At 37.1% G+C, this 20,369-nt stretch overlaps 1 protein-coding gene across 2 annotated transcripts in view; it reads right to left on the bottom strand.

Annotated features, from left to right (window-relative positions):
* The window catches only part of UVRAG (UV radiation resistance associated), a 324,313-nt gene that overhangs the window by 171,474 nt on the left and 132,470 nt on the right, over window positions 1–20,369 (bottom strand). For both annotated transcript variants that reach the window (XM_068988472.1, XM_068988473.1), the window contains exon 7: window positions 11,596–11,701. In XM_068988472.1, the coding sequence (XP_068844573.1) occupies window positions 11,596–11,701 (106 nt within the window). The remainder of the gene's footprint in view (window positions 1–11,595; window positions 11,702–20,369) is intronic.

Below are 20,369 nucleotides of genomic sequence, written 5' to 3'. Positions count from 1 at the left end.
AAGAACTGACTCACTGGAAAATGATACTGGGAAAGATGGAAGACAGGAGGAGAAGTGGGTGACAGAGGATAAGATGGTTGGATGGCATCACCGACTTGATGGACACGAGTTTGAGCAAGCTCCAGCACTTGGTCATGGACAGGCAAGCCTGGCCTGCTGCAGTCCACGGGATCACAGAGTCGGACACGACTGAATAACTGAACTGAACTGATGTTACATTCCGAAAAAAAAAAAAACCCACAAAACTGTGGAAACCGTAAAAAGATCAGCGGTTGCCAGGTGTTCTGAGGGAGGGAGAAAAGAATAAACAGGTGAAGTGTGGGAGATTTTTAGGCCAGTGAAGTGATTCTGTATGACACTTTAAGGTAAAAACATTGTGCATTTGTCAAAACTCAGAATTATACAATACAGAGTGAGTCCTATTGATTCAACAACAGTAACAAATGTGTCACTCTAATACAAGATGTTAACAACAAAAGAAATGGGAGTGGGGAGCTTTCGGTACTTTCCGCACAATTTTTCTGTAAATATAAAACTACTCTAAAACACAAAATTCATTTTTTAAAAAAGTGATAGAACTGTACTTCAAAAAAGTCAATTTTACTGAATCTTAATTTTGTAAAACAAATCCCAGACACATTCTACCAAAGAATCAATTAAGTCTGCTAAATTAAGTTTCCTTATTTATCTTTCCATAAAAATATTTCCTTTTTAAACCTACACAATCATGCTTTAAACTTAACTTGCCTCCCTTTTAATCCAAATATCCTGCCAGAATTTGCCTCCAGATAAAATGTGAAATCCTACCCACACAATGAACATATATCTGCCTGCACATGTTTGCATTCACACACTATCACCACACTATGAATGTATGTGCCCTTCTCTCTTAAGTCTTTATCCAGTGTCAAGAATACGGTTTTCCTGATTTTCTATGACAAAATTCTTAACTAAATGGTCCTTTTCCCAAGACGTATACTAGGTAAAATTTTAATGGGGAGAAAATACAAAATTAATTCAGTAAACTGAATAAGTTACTAAGCCCTGGGATGAGCTGGTGGAAAACTTTTAAAAGACAAAACTCAGCGTCTCCATTTGATTCCCAGACAATGAGAAAGCACGGGTATTCAGTGAGATGAGTATTGGTATGGCCTTGCTGGGGCAATGGGCATGGAAAATGACTTTTGGTAACTGTGTGGAAACTACTTTACAGCTATCATCTCTCACCCAAAATGCTTTCTTCCTCATCTCTGAGATACTGATTCTAAACAGATGGTATGATCATCTCTTAAAGACATTCAAGCCAAGAAAACAAGCAGCAAAGCTTATTTCCAATCATTATTACATTTGACTGGAAAATTTTATGAAATACAAGACATTTCTAGGCAATTTTTTTTCTGAACAAATCAAATATTTATGAAGGGCCTGCTACGTTTTTTTAGATAAATGAGAAATGGTTTCTGCTTTCTAAGGGTTTGGGTCTAGTGGAGACCAAAGCCATTTTGCCAACTCCCGGTAAAAACAAAAACCAAAAGTCACTGAGGACACTTATAAAAGAAAGAGGAATCAAGAAACAATCTGGGTATCTTTGGTAATCCAGTGGAGAGATCAGTGTGTTCATATCACTGAGGGAAAAACTATATAAATTCTTAGGAACGATCATTTCCTCCAAAGAGTGCTCATCTTCCTTAACCTGAATTTTTCCACAAAATATGTAAACTAGATTCTACCTGTGTAGAGGAACAAACTAGAAAAGAAAAACAACTCTTCAGAGAACACAAGGATATGCACAAGCAGGACAGTTAATCTGCTCTTATTGCAGGGTACATGCTCAGTTCAGTTCAGGCGCTCAGTCGTGTCCGACTCTTTGCGACCCCATGAATCGCAGCACACCAGGCCTCCCTGTCCTGATTCTAGTAAATATAACCCAGGGAACATGCTCAGACTGGGTTATATTTACTAGAATCAAAGAACTAAGGGTACATATTGGTCTACATACTAAACTAATACAGGAAGGCATGTGTATAGTATGTTTGTGTCATAGGCTATGTGCAAAAATGGCCCATTTACAGAAATATATCAAGTCATTCAAAACCAGAATTGTTGGCTCTAATTTCTGATGAATAAACAAACCCCACCCAAGTGGAATATGGTTCTGCCTCCTTTCAAATGAACCAAAGCACTAAAAGAGCTTAATGTTCCATAAGTATCTTCTAATGGGTTTCTGTGTTCTACTTTCTTGTTAACTCTAAGCACAGATGTCATAAGTGCATTTCTAATGCATCATTTTTAATTGGATATTAGTGTTTTTATACAACACTGTATCTAATCTGAAAATCACAGATATATCCATCTATTTGTAAGCACATACACTCCTTTTTATGCATCTTTATAAAGATAGTGATGGGCAATGTTAAAGATCCATTTCAGAATAACAGACCAATCTGTAAATGACATATTAGACAATTTTCTTCTCACAGATTACACTGGAGCCAAAAAGGCTTAGGCAAAAGTTGTCAAAGCAGGGTCCAGAAAACATGAGGGTTCCTAAAAGACCATTTCAGAGTCTGTGAGATCAAAAATATTTTCATAATACTACTAAGCTGCTATCTCCCCTTTTCACTCTCATTTTCTCATAATTGCATAGTTGACTTTTCCAGAGGAAGATCTGTGATATCACAGCAGACTGACTGCAGAAGTAAATGAGCAGATTCAGCTGTCTTTTGTTAACCCACACATTATCAATAGATATACTCTAAATTCTTTGAGATCTTTAAAATTGTTAGAGTATAAAGGGGACTTGAGTGATTTAGGGCATTATTCATCTATTAGTTTTTCCACCAAAAGTGGAAACAGTTAACAATCTGAAAAAAAGTTTTAGATCTATGGCAGTTGTCCTGTAAGTTAACAAATTTGCTTCAAAATGTCATTTACAGGTTATTTCTATTGTACCTATCCCTACTTAACCACTAAGAAAGTGTAAAACTTTCCCTAGAAAATATTTAATCCAATCCAGTAATCTCATAGACTCAGTAGCAACATCAGACCTAGAACCCAGGTCCAGCTAAGAAGATAAAGTGAAGTGAGTGAAAGTCACTCAGTCGTACCCAACTCTTTGCAACTTCATGGATTATACAGTCCATAGCATTCTCCAGGCCAGAATTCTGGAGTGGGTAGCTGTTCCCTTCTCCAGGGGATCTTCCCAACCCAGGAATCAAACCGGGATCTCCTGCACTGCAGGCAAATTCTTTACCAGCTGAGCTACCAGGGAGGACCAAGGAGATAAAGCAAATATATACATAATAATAAAACAAGGAGTTCTGCTTTTGAGATAAGAGAATAACGAAGTTTAACAAAATATAAGTTTGACCTAACAAACTGGTCTTGCTGCAAGTAACTGCTATAGCTGCTAAATAAAATGCAAAAAGCTACTATTTGAGGGTTCTAAAGATTGATCAGTGGCAGGCAGATTTGGGGATAAACTCAGAACCTGGTGACACTCGGGGTGAAATGCCCTCTTTCTGTTACTTTGCTCGGAGAGTGAAACACCAACACAAAGACTACTACCATTCTGTCAAGAGGAACGAGAGAAAAGAAATTAGGCAATCCAGGTCACCAGAATGGAGGGAGCTGGAGAATGGGACACCTCTAATTCTGTGTAAATTCCATCTGAGGAGTGCTCTGGTGGTAGCGTGGATAAGACTCTGCCTGCCAATGCAGGCGACACAGGTTGGATCCCCGATCTGGGAAGATTCCGCAAGCCACATGCAGGGCAACTAAAGCCCATGAGCCACAGCTCTGGAAGCCCACATACTCCAGGGCCTGGGAGCCCCAGCTACTGAGCCTGTGTGCTGCAACAACTGAAGCATGCCCAGGCTCCACAACAAGAGAAGCCATCACAATGTGAAACCCATGCACCGCAATGAAGGAGCCCCCACTCACAGCAACCAGAGAAAGCCCAAGCACAGCAACAAACACCCAGCGTAACCAAAAATAAACTTAAAAATTTTTTAAAATTCAATCTGAATCCTAAATCATATAGGCATGAGACAACAGAGAGCAGCTGTGCCTAAGGATGAGAGTACTGAACTGAAATCTAAGGCAATGTCCACTGTAGGCCTAACCCAGTTAACTACCTGCTAAAATGAAAACATCAATATCTGAAGCAAAGCAACCAAATCCAGAGATTCCACAAAACTATATCCACAATGTCCAGGGTGTGCAATACTACCCAATAAACAAAAAGCCAGGAAAACGTGACTCACTCTCTTGGGAAAAGACTATCCACATAGGACAACTCTGAGATGACCCAGATGTTAAAGTTATCAGACATAGACTGTGAAATCACTATTATAAATGCACTGTGCTTAGTTGCTCAGTCGTGTCTGACTCTTTGTGATGCCATAGACCACAGCCCACCAGGTTCCTCTGTCCATGGGGTTTCTCCAGGCAAGAATACTGGAATGGGTTGCCATGCCCTCCTCCAAGGAATCTTTCCCACCCAAGGACTGAACCCAGATCTCCAGCATTGCAGGCAGATTCTTTACCACTGAGCCACCTGGGAAGCCCACTATTATAAACATGCTAAGTAGAAAAAAAAAGTTAAATATTAGGTTGGTGTAAAGGTAATTACGGTTTTGGATCCTGAATATCATTCTAACTAGGCTCAAACACATCTTTATTAATCAAAATAGGAACCATTACCATCAACACATTTTTGCCAATGAGAAATAAGTTTGTTTTTCCTGTAGTATAAAGTATAAAAATCCTTGCTTCAGGATTCAATCAACTCCTGGAAAGCCTTTTCTGCATTCTGTTGGTTAAAGAAGCATTTTCCCTACAAAATGTTGTTGAGATGCTTGAAGAAGTGGTAGTCAGTTGGCTAGAGCGCAAGTGAATATGGCAGATGAGGCAAAACTATGATTCATAGCCCAATTCGTTCAACTTTTGAAGTGCTGGTTGTGCAACGTGAGGTCAGGCATTGTCTCAGACAAGAACTGGACTCTTTCTGTTGATCAGTGCTGGCTGCAGGCATTGCAGCTTTCAGTGCATCTCACTGATTTGCTGAGCATACTTCTCAGCTGTAACGGTTTCACTGGGATTCAGAAAGCTGCAGTGGGTCACAGAGGCAGCAGACCACCAAACAGCGACCATGACCCTTTTACTGGTGCGAGTCTGGCTTTGGGGAGTGCTTCAGAGCTGCTTCTCTGTCCAGCCACAGAGCTAGTCATTGCTGGTTGTCCCATAAAATCCATTTTTTGTCTCATATCACAATTTGATTAAGAAACAGTTCATTGTTGCATAGAATAAGAGATGACACTTCAAAATGACAATTTTTTGGATCTGTGGTCAGCTCAAGAGGCACCCACTTATCAAGCTTATTCACCTTTCCAATTTTCTTCAAATGCCAAACGACCATAGGATGATCAACGCTGAGTTCTTGGGCAACTACCTGTGTAGCTGTAAGGGGATCAGTTTCAGTGATCCTCTCAGTTGGTCACTGTCAACTTCTGATGGCCAATCACTGCCCTCCTCATCTTCAAGGCTCTCATCTCCTGTGCAAAACTTCTTGAACCACCACTTCACTGTACGTCGATTTAGCAATTTCTGGGCCAAATGTGCTGTTGATGTTGCAAGTTGTTTCCACTGCTTTCTGACCCATTTGAACTCAAATAAGAAAACTGCTCAATTTTGCTTTTTGTCTAACATCATTTGCAAAGTCTAAAATCCATATAAAACAAACAACAAGTAATAACTAATTAGCAAAAAACATAAACCAAGAAATTCACATTAAAATGATGTATAACATGACATTTAAGAATATGTATCAATATCAAATGGAAAATTTCAACAATGCAAAACTGTAATTACTTTTGCACCAACCTAATATTTTCATACTGAGTAAAAAGACATGAAATCTTGGCAGAGTAAAAATGTTAAAAATCCAGGAGAATTCTGCTACTAATCAAGATGTAATAAGCCAAAGGAACACTGCCTAACTAATTTTTCCAGGCTACCATAATCCTAACACCATTCTAACAAATACCATTCTTAAACCACTGCATCCCAATACCCTAAAGGACTGTAGGCACAAAAACTCTTAAATTATTACCAGATCAAATCTAGAAAGGTAAAAAAAACATTATACTATATATTGTAACCAGAAAGGCAATGTTAGTTAAACACTTGAAATGAAATCAATGCAGTTCACAGAATCAAGAAGAAAATGTTATAATCATTTATTTCAATAGATGTAGAAAAAGCATTTGATAAAATTCAGCATTGTTCATGACAAAAATTCAGAAATTAGAAATAAGAAGGAACTTCTGAAAACCAATAAAAAGCATTGCTAACCTTATACTTAACGAAGAAAGCATGAATCATTTCCCTTTATGATTAGAAAAAAGTAAAGGATCTCCTTTGTATCACTTTTATTCAACACTGTACTGTATGTCCTGCTGCTGCTGCTGCTGCTAAGTCGCTTCAGTCGTACCCGACTGTGCGACCCCATAGATGGCAGCCCCCCAGGCTCCCCCATCCCTGGGATTCTCCAGGCAAGAACACTGGAGTGGGTTGCCATTTCCTTCTCCAATGCATGAAAGTGAAAAGTGAAAGGGAAAGTGAAGTTGCTCAGCCGAGTCCGACTCTTCGCGACCCCATGGACTGCAGCCTACCAGGCTCCTCCATCCATGGGATTTTCCAGGCAAGAGTACTGGAGTGGGGTGCCATTGCCTTCTCCACTGTATGTCCTAATTATTGAAATAAGGCAGAAAATTTAAGTGTATAAAGTAATCCAAGTTTGCAGATATGATTGTTTATATAGAAAATCCTAAGAAATCTACAAAATAACTACTAAAATTTAAAAGTTAATAAGATTGCAAGATGCAAGGTAACTAACTTAAACTGAATTGTATTCTTATATATTTGCAGTAAATAAATGAGAAAATTTCAAAACATTCCCATTTACAATAATGCCAAAAACAAATAAAAAGCCTCCCATAAAATACTTAGGAAAAACACGAATAAAAGATGCCCAGAATCTGTGCAGTGAAAGCTGCAGAATATTATTGAGAGAATTAAAGAAAAAAAATCAAAATGCCATGTTCATGGATTGGAGAACTTGATATTGTTAAGATTGCAATTCTCCACAAATTGATCTACAATACTGAACAAATTTCCAGTAGGCTTTTTCTTTTTTTGGTAGAAAGTGATAAGTTGATTCTCAAATTCACTTGTAAATACAAAGAACCTAGAAAACCCATGGGAATTGTTCAAAAAGAACCAAGTTGGAGAACTTACTTCATCTGGTTTTAAGATGACAAAGATATAATAATATAGTAAATAGTAAGGGAGTTTGGTATTGGTAAAGGGCAGACATATAGATCAATGGATCAAAATAGAGAATCCAGAAATAAATGCACTCATATACGGTCAATTGATTTAAGACAAACTTTCAATTTAATTAAATGGGGAAAGGAAAGACTGGTCAAGAAATGATGCTAAATCAACCAGACATTCATACAGAAAAAGTTACCCCACTTAACTCATTAAAAAAAAACAACAACAACTTAAGATGGATCATAGATCTAAATGTAAAGCCCAAAACTATAAAATTTCTAGAAGAAAATACCAAAGAAAATTTATATGACCTGGGGTTAGGCAAAGACTTCCTAGAAAGAACACAAAAAGCCCTAAACATAAATTTTTAAAAATACACTGGATTTCATCAAACTTTAAAACTTTTGCTATTTAAAGCATCATTAAGAACACAAAAAGGCAAGCCACAAACTTGAAGAAAATATTCCCAACACACATATCAGATAAAGGATCTGTATCCAAACACACACACAATGCCCACATGGTCTTTAACCACAGCATATGAAGACAGAAACCTATTTAAAAATGAGGGGAAAAATATAACCTCCTCACCAAGTACACAAGGACTAAAAAAGTAAGCAAATAAATTGTACTAATGGTTTCTCACTATCAGAAAAAGATACTACAATAAACACAATGAAGGGAAAGACCAGAATAAACTCTGTGGAGTTTGAGTTGAGTATATTGGTATGAACTCATGTTAATTTTAATACATAGAGAGACAGATATTTGTGTACACCAGTTCTGTGGACTGAGAGGGCCTAGAAGCAGTTACAACTCAACTGCAATGGCATACCTGTGCCCAGATCTTGTTTCTAAATATCATTATTCAGTGAAATGAACAGGACTCCTAGGAGAAATGGCTGAGTCTAGGGCTGAGACCAGGATCACATAGTGCGAGAAATTAAGAATCTGCTGTAAAAAGCAAAAAGACATAAAAGAAGAGATGAGGGCAAAAAGACACAGAAGCCAACTTGAGAGAACTCTCAATGCCACAGCTAAAACAAGAAAACAAGTAACATTGTATTAGATTGCAACCTAAAGTATAAAATATATAGATAAAATCCATACTAATGATTAAATGATTGAATAAATAAATAAATGAGTGGGGGAAGAAAGGACCAATCTTTCTCACAAAGAATTCCAAATAATGTGTTAAGATTGTCTCCCCTCCAGGAGGTGGAGGTCAAGTCCCCTCTTCTTGAGTGGAGGCCAGGTTGAGTACCTTGCTTTTCAAACACTAAGGACAGAAAGAGAACTTTAGAGTGCGTAAACGTAGGAGACATTACTTTTAACCAAGGGATCAAGGTTACTATCAGCAGTGATTAGTCATGATTTAAAAGTAGGAAAGAATGAAAAATTGTCAGAGATCAGAGAAGCCTAGGAAGCCATGATGACTAAATAAATGTGGCGTCCTGGACTGGATATTGGAATCCCCCCCAAAAGAGACATTAGAACCGAGTTTAACTGCAACAAAACATCAGACAAACCCCAATCAAGGGATAGTATATAGAACAGCTAACCAAGTAATCCTTAATACTGTCAGGCTCTTAAAAAAAAATCAGTCTAAAGAATTTTCACAACCAAAGAGTCTAACAAAGCATGACTACTAAAAGCAATATGGTTTTCTGGATGGGATTCTGGAACAGAAAAGGTACATTAAGGTAAAAATTAAGGAAATCTGGAAGGAAAGGCAACTGACAAAATCCAAGACATTTAAGCAAAAGAAATCAAAATGGTAACAGCAGAAATTTCTTAGAAAACATAATTATGTGCCACCAAAATTATGTTGGACATTGATGACAAGATGCCAAAGTTCAGGAAGTATGAACCTAATATCTTCTAACAGTTAATTATATCTGATCTTAGAAGGTAATCTAATTTCTTTCTACATCAAATATGCCTTCTGACTGTATTTATACTTAGACTAAAATTAATTCTTATACACTGAAAATGAATGGGTTGAAGAACAAGGACCTTGGGCCAATTTGGAAAGGGAATGAAGGAAAAAAGGTAATAGTAACGGCTTCTAATTTATTACAGACAAATCTCACAGTAGGTAACAAATACTACTTCTCGAAAAAGTCAAGGAAACCAAAATTTCTGACTCTGTCTAATGATCATAGGAAACTTGCTTACTTTCTTTAGGTCTCATTTTTCTGTTCCTTAAAAGATATTACACTAGATTTATTCTTACATCCAAAAAATATTTACTGAGCACACCTACTGTGTGTCCACCACTACACTGGAAAATACAGCCATGAGGAGAAAAAAAAAAATAGACAAAACTCCCTCTCCTCACAGAGTTTAGAGACAAAATACATATGTAAAGTGTATAGCATGTTAAACGTTTATATTTTTTTGGAGAAAATCAAAGAAGGGAAGGGAACAGAATGTACTAGTCAGGTGTGGTTTTAAGTGAGGTGGAACTAGATTTCTAGGTCCACTTTCAGTTCAAAAATCCCATGATTTTGTTCTATGTTGACTACGCCGCGTAAAAACACACAGTGAACCTCTGAACCTGAGCTTTTTAAACTCCTACATTCTATCATCTTGCTCTGCATGTCACCACTTATATTTTAGAAAAATAGGATTAAACATACATTTTTCCATACTGAGACAAAGCATATGCTGTCACTTAATGAAATAAGTAATTTCCCAGTCTTGCCTTGGGAGAGGAAAATAAGAAAAAACCTAGCAGTTTCTCACCAGACAAAGGCTCTAAAAATGTGGTATTTTTGTACACTATAGAAAGGATTAAAATTAGCTATTTTTTCCTCCACCTCCAATATATTTGTGGCCTGGAGTTTGGCCCTTTTGGGGGCCTGAGTTATAGGAGGGGGTTTAACAGCTTCTCCAAAGTGGAAGATTTTCCACAGGCAAGAAAAGTCATATGAATAACAAGTATTATTACCATAGTTATTGCAGCTACTACATTTTGCATGCCGGCCATGTACAGGCACAGAACTAGCCATTTTTTATATTAGGTTCAGTTACATGACACTGCCATTTGTAGGTCAAAATCATCAGTTTTATATAGATTAAATACTTTATCATCCACTAATTTCAAATTCCATGAAAGAAAACCTGTGTAGCTTAACTGCTTTTCTATAGTTAATCCCCTGAATAATTATGTCAGGCAAATCTTACAGGTAATGGAACTTTTATTTGGGGACATAAAGAGCTTTTGCCAAATTGGTAGTGCTGCAAATGACAGCTGGAATATACTGCCTATTCACGTTACTGAGTTTGTGCAAACACTTAAAAGGTTTCTCCTTCAGACTTAATTTGAGGATTTGAGTTTTAAGTACCATTACCCATAGCATGGGCTTCCCAGCGGTGTCAGTGGTAAAGAACCTGCCTGCCAATGCAGGAGACATAAGAGACGCGGGTTCAATCCAGGGGTCGGGAAGATCCCCTGGAGGAGGGCACAGCAACCCACTCCAGTATTCTTGCCTGGATATTCCATGGGCAGAGGAGCCTGATGGGCTACAGTCCACAGTGTTGCAAAGAGTAGGACATGACTAAAGCTACTAATTCTAATAAGAATGCACTCACAATGACAGCACAAATTTCTTCAAAAGCTATCATTAGCACTGTGACTTCGCTTCTAGTGAAGTTCCATCTATTGGTTATACTCACTATTCTACTTAAAAAGAATCTTCATTCCACTAGGAAGAGTATAAAGCAACCCCAAAATTATGCTAGTATCTTAAATCTGTCTATTTGGGTTGGAATTCCTATTCTTTGGAAACATCTCTTTAACAGAATCTTTCCCGAAAGAGAACACTGTCCGTAAACTAATTTACTAAATTCAATCCAAATAATTTTTAAAATTTTAAAAGCAGATTAGTCTCTATATTTTTTTTTCTTCTGGCAGCTACTTTTCATTCATTATATAGTTTGTGTCTGTACAGTCTGAGTTCATATTTATGAGACATTACTAAAATAGCTTTTGATTATCTTCTAAGTAACTGTATGTAATCTAAAGTTTCAATTAGCACAAAAAGGCACTTTGTATGGTACACTATTAGCAGATGTGAAAGTCGATTTCTAACATTTAAATACTAACAGAAGTCTCACTGAAACATTAAGGGGGAAAAAAACTACCTGCAGGTTTTTGGAGGAGTGGAGAAAGAGAGAAATTAATACAAGAAGAATATGATGATCACACTTAGAAATCAAGGAATTTAAAGATGTTAATATATAAAAACCTACCAGCCCATTGCTTGTAGATGTGAGTCTTAGTTTTTCTTCAATTTCCTTTCCAATTTTCTGAACAGTTACCTGAGTCTGTTTAATTGCACACTGGGCTCTATGAAGCCTAGAAATAAAAGTTGTAGAAAAACTTAAGTGAGTTAACTATAAACTCAACCCAGAGCCACAGGCATAAATGGAACAAAATGAGAACAAAGCTTCCAGGATAAACACAATAATGAACTCAAACTGATCATTTCACAATTCGCTAGCATATTTACAACAGGGAAATAACAGAGGTTACAGTATGTTCTAAAAACACCCTTTCTATGCCCTCCTGACTGTCTGTGACATATTGAGAGCTAAAATGAAGAACTCATGGGAATCTGGGAGACCTCAGAAGATAATCTGATTGAATCCTATCACTTTAAAGATAGGAAACTTGAGGCCCAGAGATATTAACTGCATTAGTAAAGGCACTAAAAAAATATCACTGCTATGAAGGCTATTACTTATGGGTATCCAGAAAAAAATAAATTAATGATAATTCCAAGAAGACTGGACTAAAGCAGCAGACCTTTTGAAATAAGGAGCACTGAAAAATTAAGAGCTATTTTTTTGTTGTTGTTTTAATTATGGGTTTGTGCTTTTCTTGGTATCTGTCTTCAAATATAGCTTATATATTTTGTATACATGTACCTATTTAAAATGTTCAAATTTTCTTAATTCACAGATGACATGATTTTCATGTAGAAAATCATTAGGAATCCACAAAACAACTATAAGAACTAATAATGTTACAGACACAAGTTCAATAAACTTTCAGTTATATTTCTGTATGTGGGTCAATAATTTCACAATTACAATCAAAATCACAATAGGCTTTGTTTGTGTGTGTGTTTCTTTTTGTAGAAATTAAGAAGCTGATACTACTAATTATATAGAAAAACAAAGAATCTAGAAGAGATAAACCAATCTTTAAATCTGCCAGATTTCAACACTTCCTTTTATATAAAGCTACACAATTAAACAATATGGTACTAGTGTAAGGATCAAGAATGGGCTTCCCTGGTGGCTCAGACAGTAAAGAATCCACCTGCAATGCAGGAGATCCTGGTTCAGTTGCTGGATCAGGAAGATCCCCTGGAGAAGGGATAGGCTAACCGTCCAGTATTCTTGGGCTTCCCTGGTGGCTCAGTTGGTAAAGAATGTGCCTGTAGTGCAGAAGGCCTGTGTTCAATCCCTGGCTTGGAAAGATCCCCTGGAGAAGGGAACAGCTACCCACTCCACTATTCTGGCCTGGAGAATTCCATGGACAGAGGAGCCTTGAAGGCTACAAGTCCATGGGGTCACAAAGAATCGGACATGACTGAGCGATTTCACTATAAGGATCAAAAAAATAGATCAATGGAACAGAATAAAGAGTATACAAACAGACCTACACATGTATGGTCAATTGGTTTTGGATAAAGGAATGGAGGGAGACTAATGGAAAAGGAAAATTTTTTAAACAAATGGTGCTGGAAACACTGGATAGGGAAAAAATGAATTTCATTCCCAACCTCACAGCACACACAAAAAATTAACTCAAGAATATCATAGTAAATATAAAAGCTAGAATCATAAAAACTGTAGAAGAAAACAAAGGAGAAACTCTTGCAACCTTGGGATAGGCAAAGATTTCTTAGAGAAGACACAAAAGCACTAACCATAAAATTAAAAATGAATAAATTAGCCATTGCCAAAAAAAAAAAAAATTCTCTGTTCATCTAAAGATGCCATTAAGAAAATATAAAAGTGGTCCATGGACCAAGAGAAAATACTTACAAAATATCAATTCGACAAAGTACTATGCTTAGAGTATATAAAGAACTCTTACATATCAGTAACAAAGAGACAACCTAATTAAAAATGGGCCAAAGAGGGAAACGCTTCACAAAAGAAGATATAAAAGAGCCCGTGCTCTGCGACAAGAGAAGCCACCACAATGAGGAGCCTGCGCATCACAACTAGAGAAAACTCACATGCATCAATGAGGACCCAGCACAACCAAAAATAAATTATGAAAGCTGTAAGATACAAGACAATAAGCACAGGAAAATGTGCTCAAAATCTTAGTCATTACGGAAATTAAAATTGAAATTGTAATGCAATACCATTTCATACCTGACAGGATAACTAAAATTAAAATAACACCTAATGCTAGAGGCATGTGGAGCAACTAGGACTTGCACGCACTGGTGGTAAAATAGTGTCATCACTTTGGAAACCTGTTTCTTATAAAGTTATACAAACATCTAACCTGTGACACAGTATTTCTACTCCTTACCATTTACTCAAGAAATATAAAAAGATATTCACAAGAAGATATTTATAACAACGTTCACAGAAAACAACCCAAATGTCCATCAAACAGAATAAATAAGCCAACTGTGGTATACTCATATACCGAAATTCTACTCAGCATTAAAAAGGGAACACAACACTGATATACACAACAATATGAATGACCCTCAAAACATCAGGCTGAGTGAAAAAACTCAGGAAAAAAAAAGTACATACTATATGATTCCATTTAAACAAAGTTCAAGAACAGGTAAAACCAATCCACGTTGACAGAAATTTAGAGTGGCTGGTTGCCTGTGTCAGGCAGGACTGACTGGGAGAGACCAAGGGGAATAAAGCAACTATCTGAAGTGATGGAAATGTTTCATCTCTTGGTTGAGGTGAGAGGTGCACAGGTACTCACAGAATTTAAACTTAAGATCTAAGTATTTCACTGTAAGGAAGTTTTACTTCAGTTTTTTAAATAAATAAAACCGGTGAACTCTCCTAACCTAAAAGTTACCCTGTAGAGGAGGATGTTAATTTTGTGAGGGAGTTGATAACATCAATACCTCTGCCAACATTATTATTATGACACCTTGCACTAAAAAGAGTCAAGACATTATTTGCACTTTCAGAAACCGCCTGATAGTCAGTGAGGACTTCTCAGGTGATCTAAAAAGGAGCAACTCTTCTGAGACTGCTCATGAGATCAGTTCTTTTGCAACTTCCTCGAGACCCCAGAGGACTCCACTAGAGGAGACGCTTCTCCATCCCAGGGACTCTTGCTCTGTGTGTGTAGGTGTACACTCTCTTAAGAGCAATACTCTTCTATAAAGGTGACTAAAGAAATATGAAACCAAGGAAAGGCCCTTTGTGATGTGGCCCCGGCCTCATTTTCTGCTGTTCTTACCTTGCACACACAACTCCAACAACACTGAATGACTAGCAACTCTCCCAACACATCATGCCATTTCATCCTTCTGTACCTTTGAGTGAGCTGTTCCATCTGCCTACAAGTTTCCCTCACTCTTAACAGACAAGTACACCCCTAAATCCACTAAGTGGCAGCTCAAGTATACATTCTCCTCCAAAGGCCTTCCCCAACTATCCCAGACAGGCAGAGGTGCTTCCTCCTATGGGGATCCACGGCATCACACAGACACTAACACTAACAAAGATTATAGAACCACAATTTACGGCAACTGTCTATTGCCTTTTCTATTTCTTTACTAGATCCTTCTGAGAAAAAGCAATCCCACTGCTGGGCATACACACCGAGGAAACCAGAATTGAAAGAGACACATGTACCCCAATGTTCATCGCAGCACTGTTTACAAAAGCCAGGACATGGAAGCAACCTAGATGTCCATCAGCAGATAAATGGATAAGAAAGCTGTAGTTCATATACACAATGGAGTATTACTCAGCCATTAAAAAGAATACATTTGAATCAGTTCTAATGAGATGGATGAAACTGGAGCCAATTATACAGAGTGAAATAAGCCAGAAAGAAAAACACCAATGCAGTATACTAACACATATATATGGAATTTAGAAAGATGGTAATGATAACCCTGTATGTGAGAGAGCAAAAGAGACACAGATGTATAGAATGGACTTTTGGACTCTGAGGGAGAGGGGGAGGGTGGGATGATTTGGGAGAATGGCACTGAAACATGTATACTATCAGGTAAGAAACAAATCGCCAGTCTATGTTCGATACAGGATACAGGATGCCTGAGGCTGGTGCACGGGGATGATCCAGAGAGATGATATGGGGTGGGAGGTGGGAAGGGGGTTCAGGATTGGGAACTCATGTACACCCGTGGCGGATTCATGTCAATGTATGGCAAAACCAATACAGTATTGTAAAGTAAAATAAAATAGAAAGAAAAATTAAAAAAAAAAAGAAACAAACACGCTTTTTCATTTACATTCCCAGTGCTTAGCACAGAATGTAGCACAAAACATATTGCTGACTGTCGACTAATGCCTGCATATAAAAGTGCAGTCCCCAAATTTTGATTATTTTTATTGATATTGATATACCAATGCTGGGAAAGATTGAAGGCAAAGGAGAAGAGGGCAACAGAGGATGAGATGGCTAGACAGCACCACTGATTCAACAGACGTGAATCTGAGCAAACTTCAGGAGACAGTGAAGGACCGGGAAGCCTGGCATGCTGCAGTCCATGGGGTCGCAAAGTGTCAGACAGGACTTAGTGACTGAACAACAATGGATATCAGTGAAAGAGTTAAAAGATTAAAGTGATAGTTTTCTATAACTTCAAAATACATTCAAAAGAAAAATCACATAAAGACCATTCATTCTGGCAAGAAACAAGCAATTTCTACTAAAAATGTTATCAGAATTCTAATTTGATAGGCATTATCAACCCAGAGTAGAAATCAACAAAATAACCTGTTACTTTAAAAGGAGGGAAAATGCTGCCTAAAACTCACTAGTACTATGCAAACAACCTTGTCAAATGGTAAAGACTTTAAAAATAAAAATGATTCATGACCATAATTAATGTATGACTTCAACTATTTGGCTCTCACTGCCCCAGACGCTTTCTGATCTTACCTTAGGGGCTTAAAACACACAGACAGAGTCACATTTCCTCCAATCTTCAGTGTTATCCAAACAGACTTTCAGAGCCCCTACTACATCAAGACAGAGCTAATAACGTCCCCCCTTTCAAACTCAACAGAAGAATAAAAGTTTGACATGTTTTAGGCTTTCAAACACAATATGGTACATCCTGATTCCCCTGGGGGTGAAGAGGTGAAGAACTGACAAGAAAAGAAACAACTGCTTTACCTCCAAACCAACTGCTTTAGCCAGTTTCAGAGGAATGTCTCTTGGTTTTGTGAACTGTAAAATGGTACTATATAGAAATACAAACCATCCAGTCATCTGGGTGATTAGTCAATACCAACACAAAGACTATCAAGTAGCTGCTTGACAGGTATTCTGGCCAGAGCAAATAGATACATGTTATCTCAATATGTTTTGAGATAATAGCAAAATGGAAAATGTACTAAAAATAATGTTTTGCAGCTAGATTTTGCTGTGAAAGTAAAGATACATGGAATAAAAGGTATTATGTCAACTAAATACTGAGCTCATACCTAGCAGATATTAACAATAGTCTCAGCAAAGGAGAAGTAGGAAACAGTTTTTGTTGACTGAGTATCGATCATATCCCATCTAAATACTGCATTCAATTTTAAGATGTGGAGTGACAAATTAGAGCAACTAGAAAGTCAGTGAAGTATAGCTCCCTATGGCTTGCAGGGAGAGATGTAAAGGTAAAGAATACATGGGAAAAACAGGAGTCTATTCAGAGAAATAGGTATTTTATCAATAATGACTTTGTATTCCATATGAAGGAGGTTAGATTTTTATTTGTAAGGTATTAGGAAACTATTAAAAAGTTGTAAGCCAAGAAAGATTTAGTTACATTTGTATTTTAGAAAGATCTTACCTTCTGTAACCAGGTTACTGGGATACAGAGAAACAGACTATAAACAGGAAGACTAGTATCAGGTTACTTCAATAGTCCTACCAAAAGTTTAGGCACTGTCCTAAACTAAAACAGGAACAGAAAGGATGATGTAGATGTGAAAAGTTAGAGAGAAGATACAAAAAATGATGCCTAAAAACAAATTACCAACATGAAGAACGTAAGAGAGAAACTGCCACCACAGATCCTATGGACATTTAAAAGGAATTAAAGGAAATTATGGACAATATGCCAATAAATTTAACAACTTAGATGAAATAGTTATTTAAAAACCAAAAGTTCCCAAACCAAACAAATGAAACAGAAAACCCGAATAGCTGCTATCAGTTTAAAAAGCTAAACTTATCATTAAAAACCATCTCACATAGAAAACTACATTCAGATGGCTTCACTGATGAAATACTAGCCTTAATAAAAATCTTTCAAAGAAGAAGGAACACTTCTGGATTTAACAGGCCAGGATAACCTTGATACCAAAACATTACAAGAAAATTATAGACAATACAAAAATCATTAATAAAATTAACAAATCAAATCTAGAAGTATATGAAAAAGATAATACATCTTGATCAAGTGGATTTATCTGAGGAATACAAGGTTGACTTAACATGTGAAAATCAATTATGACAGAATGAAAGACAAAAAGAAACCAATCATTATCTCAAAAGATGCTGCCCAAAGAGCATCTGGTAAAATTCAATACCTAATGATTTAAAACAAAAAAACTCTCAACAAACTAAGGAAAAAGGAGAGCTTCCTTAACCTGATAAAGGGTTTATACAAAAAGTCTGTAGGTAATACCTGACTGAGTTCAGAAACAAGAAAAGATGTCTATTCTCACTACTCTATTCAACACTGTACTCAAGATTCAAGCCGTTGTAATAAGCCAATATTAAAAAGTTATAAACAAAGGAAAGGAAGAAGCAAAAATATCTACTCACAGATGCTATATGATTGTGTACATAGAAAAAACTTTAATCTACAATCAAACTAATAATAAACTTAGCAAGAGGGACTTCCCTGGTGGTCCAGTGGTTCAGAATCCAACTTGCAGTGCAGGGGATGCGGGTTTGATCCTTGGTTTGGGAACTAAGATCACACATGCTATGGAGCAACTAAGCCTGTTCACTGCAACTGCTGAGCCCAGGGGCCACAACTAGAGTGTCCACGGGCCACAACTAAAGATCCCACTCAGCGCAACAAAGACCTCACAGGAAGCAATGAAGATCTCACGAGGGCAACAATAATGCAATACAGCCAAATACATTTTTAAAAAAATAAGCAAGATTGCAAGATTCCAGGTTAATATACACAAATCAACTGGTTCAGTCAGTCGTTCAGTTGTGTCTGACTCTATTTTTACATAATTTCAACAAATAACTAGGAACAAACCTAATAAAAGATGTGAAAAATCTGTACACTGAAAACTGGAAAACACTGCTGAGAGAAATTAAAAAACACCTAAACAAATACAGCCAAGTACTATTTCAAGGACTGAAGGTTAAGAAGTCAAGGCTTCTGATCTGGCAGGCAGGTTCTTTACCACTGTGCCACCTGGGAAGCGCAGAGAACAGTATGGAGATTCCTTAAAAAACTAAAGTTGTCATATGATCCACCAATCCCACTCCTGGGCATATAACTGAAGAAAACTCTAATTCAAAAAGATACATGCACCCAGTGTTTTCAGCAGCACTATTTACAACAGTCAAGACATGGAACAACCTAAATATCCATCAGCAGATGAATAGATTAAGAAAACATAATACATATATACAGTGGAATATTAAGCAGCCATTAAAAAGCATGAATGCCATTTGCAGAAAAATGGATGGACCTAGAGATTATCATACTAAGTGAACTCAGACAAAGATAAATATCACATGATATCACTTACATGTGTAATCTAAAAAGAAAGATACAAATGAATGTTATTTACGAAACAGAGTCTCACAGACATAGGAACCAATTTATGGGTTACCAAAGGGGAAATGGGATGGGAGGGACAAATTTGGAGTTTGAAATTAACAGATACACACTCTATATATAAAATAAACAATAACAACCTATTCTATACCACAGAGTAAATAACTCAAATGTCCATCAACAAAATAATGTATAAGCAAACTGGTTTTTCACAGAAAAACCACTCACAGCGATAAAAAGGAACAAATGATTGACCTAGTTGTCTGACGAGGTTGTCTAACGAGGCCTTAAATAGTTGAGAAAAGAAGAGAGGCTAAAGGCAAAGCAGAAAAGGAAAGGTATGCCAATTTGAATTCAGAGTTCCAAAGAACAGCAAAGAGAGATAAGAAAGTCTTCCTCAGTGATCAGTGCAAAGAAATAGAGGAAAACAACAGAGTGGGAAAGACTAGAGATCTCTTCAAGAAAATTAGAGATATCTAGGGAATATTTCATGCAAAGATGAGCACAATAAAGGACAGAAATGGTATGGACCTAACAGAAGCAGAAAATATTAAGAAGAGGTGGCAAGAATACACAGAACTATACAAAAAAGTTCTTCAAGACCCAGATAATCACAATAGTGTGATCACTCACCTAGAGCCAGACATCCTGGAATGTGACGTCAAGTGGGCCTTAGGAAGCATCACTACAAACAAAGCTAGTGGAGGTGATGGAATTCCATTTGAGCTATTTCAAATCCTAAAAGATGATGCTGTGAAAGTGCTGTACTCAATACGCCAGCAAATATGAAAAAACAGCAATGGCCATAGGACAAGAAAAGATTAGATTTCATTCCAATTCCAAAGAAAGGCAATGCCAAAGAAAGTTCAAACTACCACACACTGCACTCATCTCACACGCTAGTAAAGTAATGCTCAAAATTCTCCAAGCCAGGCTTCAACAGTATGTGAACTGTGAACTTCCAGATGTTCAAGCTGGATTTAGAAAAGGCAGAGGAACCAGAGATCAAATTGC

Source organism: Capricornis sumatraensis, chromosome 16, assembly GCF_032405125.1.
Source record: "Capricornis sumatraensis isolate serow.1 chromosome 16, serow.2, whole genome shotgun sequence".
Classification (NCBI taxonomy): domain Eukaryota; kingdom Metazoa; phylum Chordata; class Mammalia; order Artiodactyla; family Bovidae; genus Capricornis; species Capricornis sumatraensis.
This window is presented reverse-complemented; position numbering and strand designations above follow the sequence as displayed.